Source organism: Procambarus clarkii, chromosome 45 (assembly GCF_040958095.1).
Source record: "Procambarus clarkii isolate CNS0578487 chromosome 45, FALCON_Pclarkii_2.0, whole genome shotgun sequence".
Lineage (NCBI taxonomy): Eukaryota > Metazoa > Arthropoda > Malacostraca > Decapoda > Cambaridae > Procambarus > Procambarus clarkii.
The window spans coordinates 4,794,787-4,814,814 of NC_091194.1; the positions used below are offsets into that span (position 1 = coordinate 4,794,787).

Below are 20,028 nucleotides of genomic sequence, written 5' to 3' on the forward strand. Positions count from 1 at the left end.
TATAGATGTGTGGCTCTTCTTGCATGATAGTATGATGATAAATGGAATTACTAGTGTCGATTTCACTTTGCCTCATCTCTACAAGGTTTTTGTTGACGTTCTCGGTGTATATTTACTCTCAGACTGGTTATAGGCAATCTAAGGTTATAATCAATTCCTTCTTTGAAGGCAGATTCTTTGGCTAACTCATCAGCTCTAAGATGCATTCGGAGACAAAAATGAGATGGAATTCATATGAAATGGACTCTGTTGCCATCATTAATAATTTTATTGTATTTGTGTTTAGCTTCAGACACGAGCATATGCTATAATTATCCAGGAGGACGCCGATAGACAGAATGGTATGAAACCTAACAAAAAATTAGCCTGTCCTCAGAGTAAAATGATTACCACAAGACACCAAACCCACTTTCACACCAACCGGAATTATTTTGGTATTTGTGATAAGAGGGGTCAGGACTGGAGAAAATTAAAGCTGTGTCATCAGCAAATAAGATTGGTTTGAGGTGTTGAGAGGCATTTGAAAGGTCATTAATGTAGATGAGAAAGAGGAGAGGGCCAAGTATGCTGCCCTGTGGAACACCAATGTTTACGGGCAGTGTAGGAGAAATGGAATTATTCACAGAAACATACTGGAGCCTGTCAGTGAGGTAAAACTGAAAATATTGCAGGGTATTGCTTATTTAAATAAATAAATAAATAATACCTCTGACTCCATAATGTTATAATTTAAGAAGGTTTTAGTGGTTGACAGTGTCAAAAGCCTTACGTAGGTTCACAAATAACCCAACGGGGAACTCATTTTTATCAAGAGCTGTATGTATCAAGTTAATCATACTAATTCATAGTTTCCTACCTAGTGCTTTGAAACTCGCACTGTATCAAGTGCTACCGAATTCCCCAAAATATGTACCTATGCCATACAACTTTGCCATTGTAATCATTGCTGTTTATCTTAAGTCATGTTATACACATAGTTTGCTACATTATATCTTGCAATAATCCTCAAATTATGCTAAAATGTATTAATGTACCTACTTTACCTTCTGTCAAATTTCTTATACAATGTATATTATAACACTTTCTTACAATGCATTTGTATACCTTCTTACAATATATTTGTATACTTTCTTACTTTATACTTTATTACACTATAACTGTAGCCATTTTTTTAACTTTGCTAGAAATTACCTTCTTAAAATTATATGTTAAATTAAGTACATCGTTAGATTAAGGATCTGCCCGAAACGCTATGCGTGTTAGTGGCTTTATAAGAATGTGAAACTTCAAGTCTCTGTACTTTCATAAACCCAATGTACCTTCTTGCATTTAAATAAATTAATAAATAAATAAAAGTTGGTGGGTAAAAATGAACCAGTTGGGAGAGGTATGATATACAAAATAGGTTATATGAAATTAATTATTATAAATTCTAAAAACATTTAGTGTATGTTAATTAGAATTTATATTTGAGGCGGTAAATATTAACCAGCGTGGCGAGGCGGGCATAAGGACGCACGTGTTCGTCAACAAACAACATGGCTGAAGGTACCGCTGCTTCTCGCTGGCTGCTCTAGTCTTGTCTCAATCTCTCCAGGAATTTAGGGTCTATTGGTGTGTTAGGCAACCAGTGGTATTGCAAGGCATAACCTTGCCCCGGAAGCCACAACCTGTGTTGCATAATCACTACAATTGTCCTAGGAACGTGAATAGGTAAGACATTCCCAATGAGGTATAAATTTTACTACAGTTTAGTGTATGAAATATATGGAGTTACTTATTACTGTAATTGAATTATACGCTGTGTCTGGTGAAGTGGTGTTATTGTATTAAGAAGGCAAAGGTAAGGGTCATTAACCTTAAAGGTTGTAATGCCAGTCTGAGCTATTGGGGGTCGGCTGAAGGTGAAAATTTTGAATTTGGAGGCTCCGTGTAGGAGTGGTTTGGCAGTGGCTGCTTAGGAGCTGGTGCATATTTATGGCGAGACAGTGACGTTTTATGATAAATATGTTTAAATTTTGCAAATTGGTAAAAGTCATAAAGCAAGTGGGGTTCAAGAAAGGCCAAAAGACGTGTTCTACAGCGCAACTTTTTAACAAACCTAACCTAATGAATAAGTTTGTTTATATATATATTTTGTGGGGGGGCATGTGCGCGCGCGCGTGTGTATATATATATATATACAATTTAATTTTAATGTGTGTAAATCATGAAAATTAGCGCGTGATGAAAAATGTGACAGTGTCAGACCATAGAGGAAGAATTGAAACAGGAATTTCCTTGAGTACTTTCGTATATTAATACATCTTCAGAAGGAATGATTTTTGCATCAAAAATCATTCCTTCTGAAGATGTAGTAATATACGAAAGTACTTAAAGGAAATTCCTGTTTCAATTCTTCCTCTGTGGTCTGACAGTCTCATATTATATATTATATATATATAATATATTTTGTACAGTTTGATTTGATTTTACCTCAGATACAAAGTTTTGAAATTCCATATGCAATCTATTAATTTTTGTAGTGTATCAAATTGGTTCTTCATCATCACAGTCCTTCCTGGCTTGGTGCCTTCTTTGATAATTACTTACTTCATCATCATAAGTACTGTAGATTATTAAATTTGTTTAACTATCTTTTATCTTTTAAACTATCTTTTAGTAGTGTTGTGCCCAAAACATCTAATACATCATTTCACTTTCTAAATTGTAGGTACAAGGTAGTATACAAGTCATACACAGGGATTTTGACATTCCTTTTCTAATTGTTAATACAATATATCTTTTGGTTAATCTGAGCTAATTTATTAGGTTGGATTAGGTTAAAATTACTTAGCTTGGTAGTTTTTAAAATATGTTCGTGAAACGATTTTGGTATAAAGTGTTCTGTATGTATATGTTGTGACGGGTTGTTGTGTCGCAACTATACTGTACCAAGATGATATGGCTCTCCCTCACACAAATAAAAAAAAATGCTGCTATTGGCCTTTGTGCGTGTAAGTCACAGGTGGAAACAAATGAAAATCAAATAAATAATTAAACAATTTACTAAAATAGTAATGAACAAAAATGACACATGACAATACTTGGCTATCATGTAATTCAAAGGTGAACAAGTTAACACTTTCGCGCTCCCGGCGAAGGTCAGGGAAACAACCGTAAGTGTGTGCGGCGTTTTTATTGCTTAAGCGTAAAAACAAAAATGTGTATACTCTTTTTACTCTCCTGACCTTAGTTCTCATGCTACGTATTTCATTTTGGTACCAACGTGTTCGCTATAAAATTCTCTAGAAGAACATCAGTAAAAAAAGTCACGAAAGCTATAGAGATACCAGCACGAAATAAATAACTACGAAGATGAGTCGCCATGAACGCCCAACAGCAACAAAATGTTTTTACTCTTGGGATTATTATCACCTCTACAATTGTCCTACAGCCTTAATTTTGGTATCAATGGACTCCCAATGAAATTCCCAACACGGTGATATGAATATAATCGTAGAATAATGGTCGCAGCCCACCCGCAAGAGTGTGGGAAGTGGGCGCACTGTTACCCGGTAACGGTGACCGGACGACACATGCGCGAAACATTGCTTTGAAAGTTTATACTTATTTCACTGTCCTGATATTATTATTGTATGTATGTCATTCATTTTTGTGGCAATGTGTTTGCAATAGAATGTTCTATGAGCTAAATTATACTACACAAACTTGGACCAAATAGGTGTACTTACCAAGGGAAGGCTGGTTGTGGAACAGTAAGTTGAGCATTTGTTCTTCACTCCACCTTCTTCAGGTTCTTCATTCCTGAAGTTGCTCAACAGGTGGTTTGTAGGTGGAGTGAAGCTGTTGTGGGTGGTTACTTCTTCACCACCCAATACACCCTTTTCCGGTGGTAATTGGTGTAGCAGGGAATAACACAGTGCAACGTTGCCGGTCGTGCATCCTATGTTTGTGTCCTTCCTTTTACCGGACCGTGCGCATACATGACACTTAAGACGTTTGGGCAGTCTGTAAAGTTCATGTTTCAGTTTTGTGTTCATGCGATTTTCTGAATTAACAATAGGGCCAGGTCTTCTCGGTTGAGGTGAAACATTTGCAGGAGAGTCAGATTCATCTGACAAAACAGTTTCGTCAACTGGCAGTGTGGCAGACATCTCGGGTTCAGAATCGGTTGCTGCTTCATCTTGAGGTGGTGTAGTGAACAAAGGCTGCCTCACACCAGATGGTCCGGGAGTTGGCATGGCGTCAGCATTGGCAGGAGCTGTCATCATTTATGTCTGGAGCGTGCCGCAAGTGTTGAGATGATGATGTTTTAGGCCACTCCTCTGTGTCCCAGTGCAATAGGGCCCAGATTGCCACTTCATGGAACTGTAGCAATGTTAGCTTTTTTCGATCAGTTGTGTTGTATTTGTACAAAACATAGGCATTATGCAATGCCATTTGCAGGAAATATAAGGTAATCTTTTTGGTCCACTTGTGAGTTTTCCTGGTAAAATTGTAATATTTAACCATTTGATTGAAGTGGTCCACACCTTTCATGAACTAGTGGTGAGAAAGAGAACTTCATGGCGCGTCGTTTGAAACAAACCCCAATGAAATCGGATTAAAATTGAATTTTATACAAATATTTTAAAAGAGGACATAAATTTATGTCCACTTAGCGGAAGCGGGTAGGCGAAACAGGACTCCGGGGTGCGTCCTGATCCCGCGAAAGTGTTAATATGACATTAATACAAAAATAAACTGTAAGCAATGAATACAAATCATAAAGATATACTGGTGTACTGAAGACAGCTACCATACCACCATGGCATCAGTCACACGGTGTTGGCTGAAGGCGGACGACGAGTGAGAGACACGAAGGTGTTCCAAGAGCACTAAGAGAGAGACTGGCTCTCCAGGGAGGCAGCGCCCTTTATATAGTCCGGCGGTGATGACTCATCCAGTGTCAACTGAAGGTGGACATCTGGTCAACTAGCAAACTGCTCGTTTGTGGCTGGCGGTGCCTTTGTGTTGAGCTGCACCACTGCCAGTTGAAGGCAGCTAACTGCTTGTTTGTGGGGGCAAACTACCAGTTAGCAGAGGTGCCCGGCTTGCCTCTGAGTTGTACCAGGCCGTGCCAGGTCCTGGGGGGTATGAAGAGGTGGCAGGACTGATGACTCATCTGGGCTGGTGTAGATGTATACTTCTAGTGCAGAGGCATTGAAGGTGAAGGGAAAAGGCAGTTCCACTGTTATGCAGGGGATTCACTTGATAATGTACTCCTAACTTGCTCCTGGATTATTATATAATATAGACACAAGCAAAATTCTGCATTGTTCTAAAATGTCCAGAGTTTGATCATTGTTGTTGCAATGCCACTCATTTTTTAAATGTTGTGATGTAGTGGTTTTTGCCATCACTCACTCAGAAGTGTGAACAACCTAGGTTGGAATCCTTGATACGGTGGAAGAACAGGCCACTCATGTTCCCTCAGTAGCACTGTAAAGTCACTGGTATCTGGCCACCAGCACCACAAAAACTGTATGAAACCCGCACTGGTGCATAGAAGTTCAACAAAACCAAAAATGCTTGCAAAACAAAACATCCCCTGCTCGCCTTAAACTCTCTTGTATCTGCATCACTTGTTCCAGAGGTTTTCTTTGAAAGGTCTTCATGCAATAGCCTTGCTTTTTCACAAATGATGGCCTCTGAAATGCTATCGCCTGCTTACTCCTTATTGTGTATCCAAATTAATGACAACTTTTCAACGTCAAGTGTTTGTGTTCTTTTCTTTGTTTCGTGATTGTTGATACGCCTTTTGCCACATTAGCACTCATAATGTCCTTTTTCTTAGCAATTAAAGTGCATATTGTTGACAGATTTGTTGCATTGCCTAGCTAGTTCAACAACCCATATACTATTTTCATGTTTACGAATGATCTCTTGATTTTTGCTCTTATGGTTATCCTCGCATGTGTTTTCCTAGGTTGAACCTTACTACTGACTTTCTTGGGACCCATTTCATGGGTCTTACAACTGTATAATAATCACTTACGTTCAAAACCCTCCAAAAGCTGAAGAACAATGAAATTCTTTACAAAGAATTCAAGCGTGATCATCACTAAGCGGAAGGCACTGGTAAACTGAAGCACGGGTGACCATGCCACCAGGAACCATGCACTAGGAACCATATGCGTATCAATGAATTACGTTACTCGAGGCAAAGCTCGTGACCCGAAAAGTTCGTAAATAGGGACATTCGTAAGCCGAGGTGTCACTGTACTTGTACGATACCTGTATCTTCAAATTAATTAGTGATGCTGCCAACACACCATGTTCCTTTGCACATTAGCATCACAGCAAATCAATATTTATGATTAGTGGTTCCCAAGGCATGACCTACTAAATATGGGAGGGCCAGTGTTGGTATCCTGATGCATGGGGAGGGCAAAATATGCAAGCAAAGTAAGGTACTGTAATGCTAAAAATAAATAGTATTTTTCCACTAAGTGAAGGGAAATAGTAAACCATTTTAAATATTGTTATAACTATGTCAAATTGGGCAGGTCTAGTAAGATAGCTTGGTGGAGTGGAAGCCACTTTCTCTTTTAGTAAAATTTTTATAGAGCCAATTCCTTTGAACTAATTAAAGGTTTCATTCCATCACAGTCCGTTTGAGCCAAGTCCTACTACAGTATACCTACAGATTATTGCAGATTCCAGTTGGGTGTACATTATTGTGCTGTGGGAGAGGATGTGGCTATCTCCCTTTTTGTATTTTATCAATTAATTTTATCTATTTTGTACTCTAGCAAACATTTCATTACTTCATTTACACTTTTACTGTTCATTGCACATCTTCACACACATTATTAGTATTTTTATTTACAGATTTATTAAGAAGAATGGAGGACGTAAAAGGTGAAGAGAAAAAGAAAAAAATTAAGTCTGTAGGTAAGATTCAGCAAGAAACTACTTTTTTAATTGAGCCATCACCTATCCCTGCAAAAGCCATCGATACTTCAGAGTGGCCTCTTTTATTAAAGGTAAGTCTTTGTTCTTGACTGTTTCAACGTTGTTAGGATATTTAATAGCTTTAATTACCAATATGATACAAAAATTTTAATTTGTGCATGATTAATAAGTGTTTTAATGCATTTTTATATATTAGTCAGTACAGTATATTGAATCTAATTTTTTATTTTCAGAACTTTGACAAATTAAATGTGCGAACCAACCATTATACTCCACTGCCTTTTGGCTGCTCACCGCTAAGGCGCAATATTACTGATTATGTGAAGGCTGGATTTATTAACCTTGATAAGCCTTCAAATCCCTCCTCACATGAAGTTGTGGCTTGGATAAAACGGATACTACGTTTAGAGAAAACTGGGCACTCTGGAACCTTAGACCCAAAAGTTACAGGTTAATATAACTTTTTATTATTATTTATATTTTATTATCTGTTTTCTCTTGTGTTCATCTGGTAATAATGAGTGACACTTATTTTAATTTAAAATCTTGTTTAAAATTTAAATGATAAATTTCACAAGGAAATATGCTTAGCTGATAAAGAATTACTAAGTAATTGCCAGATGTTTCTGTAATAAATGTTCACTAGCATGTTAAATTACAGTACATAGCTATATAATAATTTATTTACTATTGCCACCCTCAGCAAGACAATATGGCATTAAGATTCTTTATTAGGAAGTCAACATCTGTCAATTTATATGATCAATGTGGGCATTTTCTGTCCCCTAAAGTGTACTTTGTTTTTACACGTTAAAATATTTTTATATTCTTATTTTTATATAAATTTTCTTGCTCCAGCTAAGTGCAACCAAGGAGGGCGTTTACTTAACCCTTCTCTCGCCTTGTGCATTTGCCTTGAGAACTTATCTCAACTTTGGACATCACCCTGAATTTCTTCTCTTGTCATTTTCGAGTCTTTTAAAAAGGTTATCACTTTCATGACAGCACTTCTTCGTGCCCTTCCATACTTTGGGTTCTTATGTAGGTGAATTGTACACATCCAATCTACTTCCTGACTTATTAACCCTTGCCTATACCAGAGGTGAGGAACTTTGTCTTATGAAAACCATGTTTTACTTAGTTAAGATTTTATAAGGCCTCACATTGTATATTTTGGGAGAAGGCCACACATTGTATATTTTGGGAAGCCCTTGAAAAATTTATTTACAGTATATATATATTATCCTTCAATCTGTTATATCTTTTCCAGGATGTTTAATTGTTTGCTTGGAAAGATCGACCCGACTGGTTAAATCACAGCAGGGTGCTGGTAAAGAATACGTGTGTATCTTCCGTCTACATGAAAATGTAGAGAGTGAAGCAAGGGTGAGGCTGGTAAGTTCACAGTAAATTATTGGTAATATTTAAAAAGAGGGTTCTGGTTGTTATTGTGTTTTGCACTCTCTTGATGGTAGATTTTATACCTGTATTCAGTTAGCATTACTTCTAGCTGTCTCATGGTCACTTTTTCTCCTTATTCTCTATTTGACTGCCGTACTTATATTGACGTTATCGTAATTATTTCATAATGTTATTTATAATAATAATAATAAATACGGTAAAGGAAAGACCCAATACATGTGTATATTTAAACAGTTTTTAGATGAATTGTCCTTTCCTTATTAACACTTTCGCTGGAGGTTCAACAGTTTTTTTAATGTAAATGAATGAGTGGTTTCATGGTCATTCAAGGCTGGATCGAACATTCTTGCAGTGTGGATATTGACTGTTTATTGATTACATATGTCTGTCGAAGGGAACAGCAAGACTTTGCCCAAGTGACTTGGTTACTTTTGATAATTCTTTACTTGCCAAAGTGAGCAACTAAGCATTACATCTATTTTTAATGTAAAGATTTCTTTATTGATCAGGCAAATCTGTACAATGAAATGCAGTGAATTTTGAGGTACAGTAGTATGCATGATATATTAGTATAACTTTATTTAAATAAGCCATTTAATGTTTTTTATTTTATTTTTGTGTGAGCATTTAGCCAAATGGATTTTTTATGCCATTATGGATTAAATATATTACATGAAACATTCCCCAAAAGTAATATGAATCCATTGTCTTTTTCTTGGTAGACATTGGACAAACTGAAAGGGGCACAGTTCCAGAGACCACCATTGATCTCTGCCGTCAAAAGACAGCTTCGTGTTCGAACTGTGTATGATAACAAACTTCTTGAATATCATCCAGAACAGAATATGGGTATGATCATTATTATTTTGTAATTGTCAAATGTTACTTAATACTAGGTACAGTATAGTCATGGTTTTGTATTTTTATTTAATACATTTTTAAAGTAATTGCACTGTGTAATCTTTTGTTGCTATGTTTTTCTCAATGAGACTTAATGGGATGGCCACAACAAAAATGTAATTTAATTTTTATTTTTTTTATTTTATTTTATATTTATTTTATTTGACTTTATCTTTTACAATTATTTTGTGAAACTCTTTTCAGGTATCTTTTGGGTAAGTTGTGAAGCTGGCACCTACATCCGTACAATGTGCGTGCACTTGGGTCTTCATCTAGGCACTGGAGGACAGATGCAGGAGCTGCGTAGAGTACGCTCAGGTTAGTTAGGTATTCATATGTGACACAGTTAGGACTTTGTTATGTATATTTTTAGCTTTCCTCTTTCAAGGATTCTATTTGATTCCATAATAATAACTGATCTTATTGACTTGAAATCTACAGCCCCATCAGTATCATCATAAAACTAAGGCTACTTGAAGCCTAAGGTACCTATATGATAACTGACCTAAGATTACTTTAGTAGTTGGTAGTGGAGTCTTTGTAGTGGTAGAGATATGGTTTAATACATAATACAACACAGGGTCAGAGATACATTTTGAGGTATTATTGGCCATGAGGTTCTTGTGCACATGTTCGGGGAGTCGCTCATTAGTCCCTAGAAAGTGCATTTCATATATATAATTTGCTCCTTTAGTAATTGAGTGATTTTTTGTTACAGGTATTCAGGGAGAAAAAGACTCGATGGTAACAATGCATGATATTATGGATGCTCAGTGGCTCTATGACAATCACAAAGATGAAAGTTACCTGCGACGTGCAATTAAGCCTTTGGAAGCCATGCTAATTGCTCACAAGAGAATTATAATGAAGGTAAAGATGTGTGGTTAGCACTGTTATTTTTGTTAATTTCTGCTCTGCTCTGTTGTACTGTTTGATGAAAAGTCTTGTTTCCTTGCTATAAGTGTAGTTAATAGTTTTTGTTATTTAAAATGTCCAAAAGCCTAGCGTGACTCCCAACAGCAAAGCGTAAAGTCGGCAAAAACGCACAAAATCAGTAACATGTTCATTCTCGTTCCATTTTTTTACCTTAATTCTCGTGCTACGTCGCTCGTTTTGGTATCATTGTGTTCGCAATTAAATTCCCTACAGATGTGTATGAATAAAATGTACAAAAGGCTGGAGTGCCTCCCCGCAGAAAAGCCTAAAGTTACCCGTGAACGAGCACCATTTTGTACATTGCACCCTAATGTTCAACTCGTTCAATTTGATAACATCAAATTTCGTGCTACGTCGCTCATTTTGGTATCAAATTGTTCGCAATAAAAAGGCGATTATTTTAAAACTAGTCCCAGAATAATAGAGCAATAACTGGATTTTTAACAAATATTTTAATTCTGGACGCTCATCATCACAAATTTATTTATATCTTTCCAGTGTTCTGACATAAATATTTGTGTTACATCTTTCATTTTGGTATCAAATTGTTCGTTTTAACCTTAAAAAAAAAGTTTATGCAGCATCTGATAACTTTTAATTTTGTAATGTTTTATTATTCTCAGTATGTGATTTTAAGTTGTAACATCAGTGTAATCAGCAGGATATTGCTGTCTCACATTCCAAATATTGTATTTTGCAAATACAGTACCATATTAACACTTTCGTTCAGACGGTGACGCACTTTGCATCTATTAATAATTTTACGTTTGTCCGTCAGGGACGCACGTTGCGTCTGAAATTAAAATACTGTATTTGTTAAACTTCCGTTTATTGTTCGATTATTATGGGACTTTGCATCGTGATACATTAAATGACTTAAGGTAATAGTTATGGAAGGTAAAAAGAAATTGGTAAGAATTAAATCTTAACATTTTATTAGCAAGGCTCTAATACAAATTAATATAATGAAACTGAACCTTAATTATAAACAAATATATTTTTTAGTTGTGTTAATTATATAGATTTTAACTTTTTTTAACTTTATTTTAACTTCTTTTTTTTTTAATAAAAAAATCTGTAAACGTGTTTTGTTCATTTCACATTTTGTTAATGAGCAGTTAGTTGATAGGTTTATTTGACTAAAGAGATTTTCTGGTTGTGATTTTGTCAGGATTCTGCAGTAAATGCTGTTTGTTATGGTGCCAAGATCATGTTGCCAGGTGTACTACGCTATGAAAATGGCATAGAAATGGATGAAGAAATAGTCGTGTGTACAACTAAAGGGGAAGCCATATGCATAGGTGAGTTATTCATCAAAGAACACTTTTGGCAGTGATGGAATAGTTTTCAGCTTGATAAAGAATTACTATACATGCAAAGATTATCTCGGGTTATTTCTTTAGCTTTATATACTTTCCAGGACGACATTTGTCTTAATGTATGAAACACTGATGATAGTATAAATAATTTGTATGGTATGGCATCTTCACAAGTAGCAAAGTTTGATAGTTATACATTGCCGACAGTCTTGTTTGCTACCAGAAAGATTTAATTATAGAATGCTATGCTATTGTATGTAACCTGGTCATGTGAAGCTTAGTTTTGGGGTTGCAGTACCTTATGTTTATGTACAGTAGTCTGTGGTAATTCATAAGTGCATACTTACAAATCGTGTGCTTAATTTTTGCCGACATATTCTCTTAGTTCAGTGTCAGTGTTGCAGAGTAGTGGTTTATCCACCTGAAGCCTATTCATTTCATTCACACTCAAGGAGCATAACCTGGAGCATAGGGAGAGTGTTATGCTCCATATAGAGCATAACCAAACAAATATTGCATCACCCAGAAAAATGATAGGATGGATTACAAGAACTTTCAAATCCAGAGATCCAATCACAATGGTTGTACTATTCAAATCACTTGTGCTGTCCTGTCTTGAGTACTGCTCAGTACTCACTTTCACCTTCAGAGCAGGAGAGATTGCTGAAATAGTGAAAGTACAGAGAACATATATGGCATACATAGACGTGATAAAGCACCTAAATTATTGGGATTTTTCAAAGTTCTCCAAATGTACTCACTAGAAATTAGACGAGAGAGATATCAGATAATATACACGTGGAAAATACTGAACTTCCAGGTCCCAAATCTACACAGTAAAATAACTTACTGAAGTGAACGATATAGAAGAAAATGCAGAATAGAACCGGTGAAAAGTAAGGGTGCCTTAAGCACAATCAGAGAAACACTGTATAAACATCAGAGGTCCCCGGTTGTTCAATATAATAATTTGTATTGGTATATATATCGCAGCAGAGAGCAATTCTTTTAATTGAGAATCATTAGCTCCCATTCTTTTGATACCATGTTATTTACTGTATAATAATTGATATTGTTCACTTCTGTCTTATAATGAACAAGGTGGCATTTGCAATATAAGAGTCTGCAAACTGTCGAGATTAGTTAAAGAATTTAGGAGCAGCTTTGTGAGTTTGACACTTGAGCAACATTAAGTAATATTTTTTTTTATTTATTTTTAGTAATAGTATAAAAAATAAGCTGTTGATTGCTTATTAACATGTGTTTTTTGTTGTTGTTTCAGCATTGGCAATGATGACAACATCGACTATGTCATCATGTGACCATGGTGTTGTGGCCAAAATTAAGAGAGTCATCATGGAGAGAGACACGTATCCTCGTAAATGGGGTTTAGGTCCCAAGGTATTTTATTACTTGAAGGGCTTCTTTGCATGCATATATTTAATAAATGAATTTATTAGCATATTTTGGCATGTGTAATCACATACTAGTTGTATTTAAAAGGCCTTTTGATTATTTATGCAGATTAGTATTATCTAAAGCAAATAATCTGAATTTTGCAATGAGAATTTTAAAACCTATTTGATAAGATAAAATAGAACTAGTGAAAATGTCTAAACGAGTATGATTATGTAGCACTGAGAAGGAAAATGATGTTAATTCTTGGGATATAAAGGCAATCAGGGTTCAAATGTCAACTCTGCAAGAAGTGAGGTAATCATTCTACCAACCAGTTCAATTTGATGGGTAGGTTTTGTTTTTATAAATAAAAGCATATTTTTGATCCTGTCAAGTGAGATAGAACTCTATCAACATCAAGAGCCCAAGATTTTTCAATACTCTGTCTACACATAAGGGACATAACTGGCTAACCTCTCATGAACTTGATAAACTCCTCCAAAGGATAACTGATCAACCAGGTTCGGATTCAAACTAACAACAGGCAGTTCTGGGCAAATTATCTTGGAGAAAACAGAGGGCATTGTGAACTTCTAAACTAATTTAAAAGGTTGAATTGCAAAGATTGTAGGTCATTGAAAATATTTCAAGACCTTGGTTGCTTTCAGTCAACAAAATGCAGAACAATCTTAGGAATAATATAAGAATGATAAAAATTTAATTTTACTTAATATTTGGTTAAAATTGCATCAAATTTTTTATCCTATGATAATTGTCTTGTCACTAGTACAGTAGCAATATATGAGGATGTTCTGTGAGATTTCAACTTCCTCAGAGTGCTTAATTGTCTAAATTTTTGTCTACAATGTAATTGTTTTCCTCTTTTTGTGGTTTGTGCAACACCAACAAGTTTAATTTTCATCTTGGCACTTATCCTCACTGGTACTTGCAGTAAATCCAATAAATTAGCCACTGAATCCACACTGCTCTTACTTGGCCTGAGACAAAGGTAATGAGTGGGGCAGCTTAGATCATCTAAATGGTAATGGCCAATACTTAAGAACTCATTTGGAGCATGTATGTTATGTTTTATGTATAGGTGAGCAGCCACGTGAGTGTCCACTCCACATTGGACCTGTTCATGCCGCAGACATGGATTTGGATGTACAGAAAATGAATGTCAATCTCATGTTTACAGGCTATATGTTGAGATAAGAACATAAGAATAAAGGTAACTGCAGAAGGCCTATTGGCTCATTCGAGGCAGCTCCTATTTATAACCACCCAATCCCACTCATATACATGTCCAACCCATGTTTGAAAAAATTAAGGGACCCCCACCTCCACAGCATTATGCGGTAATTGGTTCCACAAATCAACAACCCTGATACCGAACCAGTATTTACCCATGTTTTTTCTAAATCTAAACTTATCCAATTAATGGGAGATCTTGAACCCTTTAAAATTTTGTAGTGTAATTTGCATTAATGTATAATATCTTTATCAAACTCACTCTGGATCTGCTTCCTAAGGATGTTGCATATTTTTTAATTAGGTATATTGAGCCTCATTGCTGATCAAGAATGTTTTCTAGTTTTCAGGAGGATTGAGATAATTTTTCTAACCATGCATTTCATGATTATTATTATCATTTTTTCAGGCCACCATGAAGAAAACGATGATTAAGGAAGGAGCATTAGATAAATATGGTAAACCAAATGAGAACACTCCGTCAGATTGGTTAAAAGGTTATATTGACTATAGTCAATCCAAAATTAAAGAGGAACCACTAACCCATGTTAAAACTGAACCTGATGTCTCCACATCTAAAAAGGTATGCTTGCTTTTAATAATGGACTATTTATTCTAACTTTTGAGTGTATTCAAATAAATTTGAGAGTAGGTGGTGTAGGCTTGAAATAAGAATTTTGTTGTGTTGAGTGAGCAGGGATATGGTAAGAAAATAGGCTCGAAGGGAGTACATGTAGTTTGTTTGTACAGTACTGTGTAAAAATTTCATGGGGAGCTGCATGATGGAAATATGTAGCGTGAAAGATATGATTAGTATTTATAACTTTTTCAGTGTATTGTTCTCCTTCATTTAAGTAGAAAAAGTGTTTATAATGTACATACATTTTTGTATTACAAGATATTTTTGATAAAGGGGATACCTTCTTTAATTAGCTGCCATTGAAATATATGTAATAACATGATTTGTTTACTTCAAGCGCAAGCTCAGTGAAGGATCAGGGGTACCTGGCACTGAAGAAACTGCAATGGACACTTCACATCTAGAAACCTCCCATAAAAAGAAGAAAAAGAAGAAGAAGAAGACAGAAGAAGAGGAAAGAGAGGTCCAAGTAAAAGAAGAAGTTGTGGAGGAGTTGACAGAAGAGGTAAAGTTGTAAAGCATCTTGAAATGTTGTTGGTATAACATATAAGTGTTAGCACAAGTTTTAAAACACCAAGAATTAACATTTATATGATAAAATAAATCACTGTAGAAAAATTAATTATTGTGTGCTATTTTGTGTGCAAATTATGTCCAAATAATTTTTTTCTTATGCCAAAACATAATTTTCACTAAATCAAACATATTTTGCCAAATTGTTACTCATAATTCAAATAAATATTAGATGTGTGCTGCATTTATCAAAACTATGAATATTTTAATGCATAGAAAAATATTAAAAATATTTTAATGCATAGAAAGAGTTTTATAAAAGAAAAATGTATATATAGTTTTATAACCTAAGAATTCTTGCTTTAAAAGATTAAATTATGAATAGTTTATTTAAAGATATTTTTAAATCTTTCATTGATTTTTCTTGTACTGTATATTTATTGGCCAAGTGGGTAATAAAAATTGGGTTCGATATAATAGAACTTTTTTTTTTATTAATACTTTGATTAAGCTGACCAAATGAAGATGGATATGACAGTTTATTTATAATTTTATCCACCATACCTAAACATTTGTATTTTTAGTATGTATTTTGTACTACTATTAAAATACATCATATATATGGAAATTCACTGTGATCATGATGTGATGCTGTATAGTTGTGCTGTATCATAGTTGCCAATTAAACTAGTAATGTATGATCATAAAATTATTTAGTTTTAGTTTACATAACGGTTTTTATAATTATTCCAATAATGTAAATTAGATTTAGTTGACAGTAAAGCTTAAGAGATCACTTTTGATGAATTACTAATAGAGATTAAGACAGGGTTTATGCAGAGTTGTAATATATTGATGTGATTTGTAATGCCATTCCAGATGGGAAGTTTTGATGTGTAAAATGCTAATTACTAATTTTTTCTTGTTATTAACTCCAAATATTTATTTTGCAGACTGGAGAAAAGAAGAAGAAGAAGAAAAAGAAGGAGAAAAAGGAGAAGAGAGTGAAGGAGGGGGAGGCAGAAGACAATGCAGATTGATTATCGGCATCACTAGTATTTTTAGTTACAACAAATGGAGAGTGATACATGCAATGTCAAGTTTCTGGTGCTTAAAACTTGTTTGGTACAGATCTCATACATTTATGGGAATACTAATTTTGCTCTTTTTAAACTGTTGGGTTAGGTTGAATCATCTGATTATTATCAAAGTCATTACAACCTAATTGTGCAATTAATCAGTCTTATATCTGAGTTAGGTTAGGAATGGTTCTTCAGTGTCCATTTCCAACTTGCTCTCACAATCTTGTGCTCAACCCATTGATTGCCTTGAGTCATGGAATTTCTCTTATAGCTAGTTATATATATATATATATATATATATATATATATATATATATATATATATATATATATATATATATATATATATATATATATATATTAAAATATAAGGGGGTGGTAGAAGACAATATGTGCCAGTGCACGAGAGAGCCAGACAAGGCTTTCCTGGGTGCTGTATATCGTCTTCTTTGAGGTTTAAGGGGTCCCTACAAACAACCAAAGGTGGTACCCCTATATATGTATATAGGGGTATCACCACTGGTGCAATTGTAAGGACCCATATCCTCGAAGAAAGAAATAGTTTTCAAAGACCTTATTTATATATATATATATATATATATATAATATATATATATGCATATATAAAATATTGGAAATATGGGGATCTTTTTAAATATTGATTATTAGGTAATGTAAAAGTTTTTGTATGATGGCATTTTATTATAATGTATATGATATTTTACAAATTCATAGGCAATGAGTTAAGTAAAAAGACTTTACCAGTTTGTGATAAAATTTACTTGTAAATTCTTATTGTGTGTGTGTGCAATAAGGTAGTCTGCTATACAATACAATAAGTATGCTGTACAGACTACAATAAGTGTATTGTAGTCTGCTTTCCTTGAAAAGAGGCTTATTACAAAATTCTTTTAAGAAAATATGTACTGTGCTCTAATGGGAATGGCTCTATTGGTGATACCCTTACATCAAGCATTTAAGTGACTTAGTGAAATGTTTGCCATTATCACTACTATACATATGCTCATGTTTATGTATGGTATGTGTGTTTTCAATATAGTTTTAATTTTTATATTTTTGTTTTTCCCCCGTGGAACTTTGCAGACTGAAACTCTGTTATTGCCATTCTTATTTCATTCAGTTGTTAATATACCTGAAGCAGTCACTGCATTTATATTATGCACAAATAAATTGACAAGGTATAAGAATCAATGTGACGATTAATTTCTTGAAAATTTAGGTAAATTTTGTTCATTTACAGTAAATAGAATTTGTCACAGCTGCAGTTCAATATCCTTAACCTTATACAAATTTGTGTAATTAAGAGATATATTAGTATCTTTTTCTTTTAATAAAACCACATTGTATAGCCTACCTTTATTTCTTAATTTGTTACTGGAGAGAGTTATATAACTTGAATTTTGGTCTTATTCAATTTTAGGTAATGGTGTGTATTTCCTTGACCTAGTCAGCAGACTTGTGCACATTTCTTGAAAACACATTTTTGACTTTGGTGGTGAGTACAATTGTGTGCAAAATTTTAGAGAAAAATGATTTGGAACATCTTAGTAAGTGCCAGACATGGTTGAAAAGTATTCCAGGCTTCATTCTAACTTTAATGCTAGAATGGTGTTAGGTTGTGAATAATGTCAAGTGTAATTATAGTACTCAGTAAAGTTGCTTTGTGAATATATGACCTGGGTTATCATCCAGCAAGTGGAAAATCCAAATTAAGTTTCACCTGACTGCATTAGCATAACTTATCACGTCTGGATTGAAGCTGTGTTCATAGTGGCCTCTACAGTGATATGTGTTTGGACCACATAGTATTTAAGACTTTTTAATAAAACTTAAAACTTATTTTTTATTTTATTATCACTCATTACAATATTAGTAGGTAGTGCTGTATTTTCAATAGAGCACTGATCTTCAAGCGAGTATTGTCCCATTCTAACTTATAAGATAACATCCCATTTTCTTTTATGCCATTTATGACAAAATTTAGTCTGAAGCCAGTGTACTAATATCTGTTGGGATCTCTCGGTGTTGAGATGGTTCTCGATGTGCTTTTCACATTTCCTTTTACTTTTAACTAGGTTATGTATTTGCCACATACGGTTAAATCATGGGAACCTAATTTAACAGATTTGCATTGTCACATTTAAGCAGCTGTCTACTGCCTCATAGGATGTCCTGATTTTCAGGATGATCGAAAAATCTTGCTTTCCCGATATTTGCATATTTGCGAGACATTTGTTCATAAATAAAAGCCAAGCTAAAATTGATACCTTAGTCATGTCTTATTTTGTTATGTAATGGAGCACAATAACCTATTTCACAAAAGTATGGGGTGGGGGGGCAAACTACTGCAGAAGATGAGTAAGGAAATTATATACTGCACACAGGATGAGTATGGCGGCACTAAACTACTCATAGGAGGAAAGTGGGGACAAAATATCACTGGATTTAGGAAGGGGGGGGGGGGCAAGATAAACTACTTGCAGTATGTATGGGGGTCCACAATAAACTACTCTGGATGAGTATCAGGTGCACAAACTGCACAGGATGAGTTGGGCACAATACACTACATACAGGATAAAGTATGGGTTGCACAATAAACAGTCGCAGGAAGTGTATGTTGTGCACAAGCTGCTGCAGGACGAGTGTTTGTGTACAATAAACTAACGCTCATATGGTGCACAAAAACTCGATACCTATGAGAGACGGATGCATTGATAATAGGCTAGTGGAACTAAATCTCACAACGCTATAGAGGATAGAAGGGACAGAGGGGATATGATCACAACATTGAAGATAATAAGAGGAATAGATAAGGTGGATAAGGATATGCTAACCACATGGACAAGACTGTCTCGCATCATTCAGGTCTGCTTTCAATCTTTTCACCATTTCTTTAAGTTCAAATTCAAGTTCAAGTATGTTTATTGAGACAAGAAAGAAATACTTCTCAAAGGGATAGAGTAGCTTAGGCTATTTCTACCCCCCAAGTGCTATATAAACGCTAAGCGTGTTCGTGGTTTTGTAAGAATGTAAAAATACCAATATTAATTTAATCTCCAATCCATTGTTTGTGAGATACCATATTACAAGATGCGCGCGCCAGAGAGGTGCTCTGCTGGAACCTCCAAATTCTTCCCATATTTAATACCAGGATTAATATAACTGAAATTTCCTTCGTAAATGCATTAGTGTAAATTTAAATATACGAACATGTAATTAGTTATTATTTGTAATGAATTTATTAAATCTATTATACATTAATAAATTATATTACTATCCATTATTATTATAATTACTATTATAAATTATTATTATTATTATAAATGTTATTATCTATAAACGTTATTATTATTATATTTATTATAATAATTATTACTGTTATTAAACAATTAAAGAAGTTAAATCTATTATAGATTTAATAAAATATATTATTGTATCATTACAATAGTCCATCCTTGTTTACCCTGTCAATTCCCCCTGAGAATTTTGTATGTCGTGAACATGTCTCCCCGAGCTCTTCTGTCTTCCAGCGATGTGAGGTGCAGTTCACACAGACTTTCCTCATAACTCATGCCTCTTTGTTCTG

General features: G+C 34.6%; 1 protein-coding gene across 1 annotated transcript; it reads left to right on the forward strand.

Moving 5' to 3' along the window:
• The first annotated feature begins 1,525 nt into the window (after positions 1-1,525).
• On the forward strand, positions 1,526-16,519 carry Nop60B (dyskerin pseudouridine synthase 1 Nop60B). Its single transcript, XM_045761228.2, has 12 exons — positions 1,526-1,713; positions 6,877-7,031; positions 7,194-7,410; positions 8,231-8,355; positions 9,105-9,231; positions 9,487-9,600; positions 10,001-10,152; positions 11,390-11,519; positions 12,820-12,938; positions 14,596-14,769; positions 15,164-15,331; positions 16,293-16,519. Exons 2-12 carry the CDS (start codon positions 6,891-6,893, stop codon positions 16,377-16,379), a joined length of 1,554 nt encoding a protein of 517 aa, XP_045617184.2. The 5' UTR covers positions 1,526-1,713; positions 6,877-6,890; the 3' UTR covers positions 16,380-16,519.
• Positions 16,520-20,028: the final 3,509 nt, after the last annotated feature.

Excerpts from the sequence above, each read along its gene's own strand:
- Nop60B (XM_045761228.2), top strand. The coding sequence starts at position 6,891 with ATGGAGGACGTAAAAGGTGAAGAGAAAAAGAAAAAAATTAAGTCTGTA. Across the intron at positions 10,153-11,389 it reads ACAAGAGAATTATAATGAAG|GATTCTGCAGTAAATGCTGT; the intron begins GTAAAGATGTGT and ends TGATTTTGTCAG. Across the intron at positions 12,939-14,595 it reads AATGGGGTTTAGGTCCCAAG|GCCACCATGAAGAAAACGAT; the intron begins GTATTTTATTAC and ends TCATTTTTTCAG.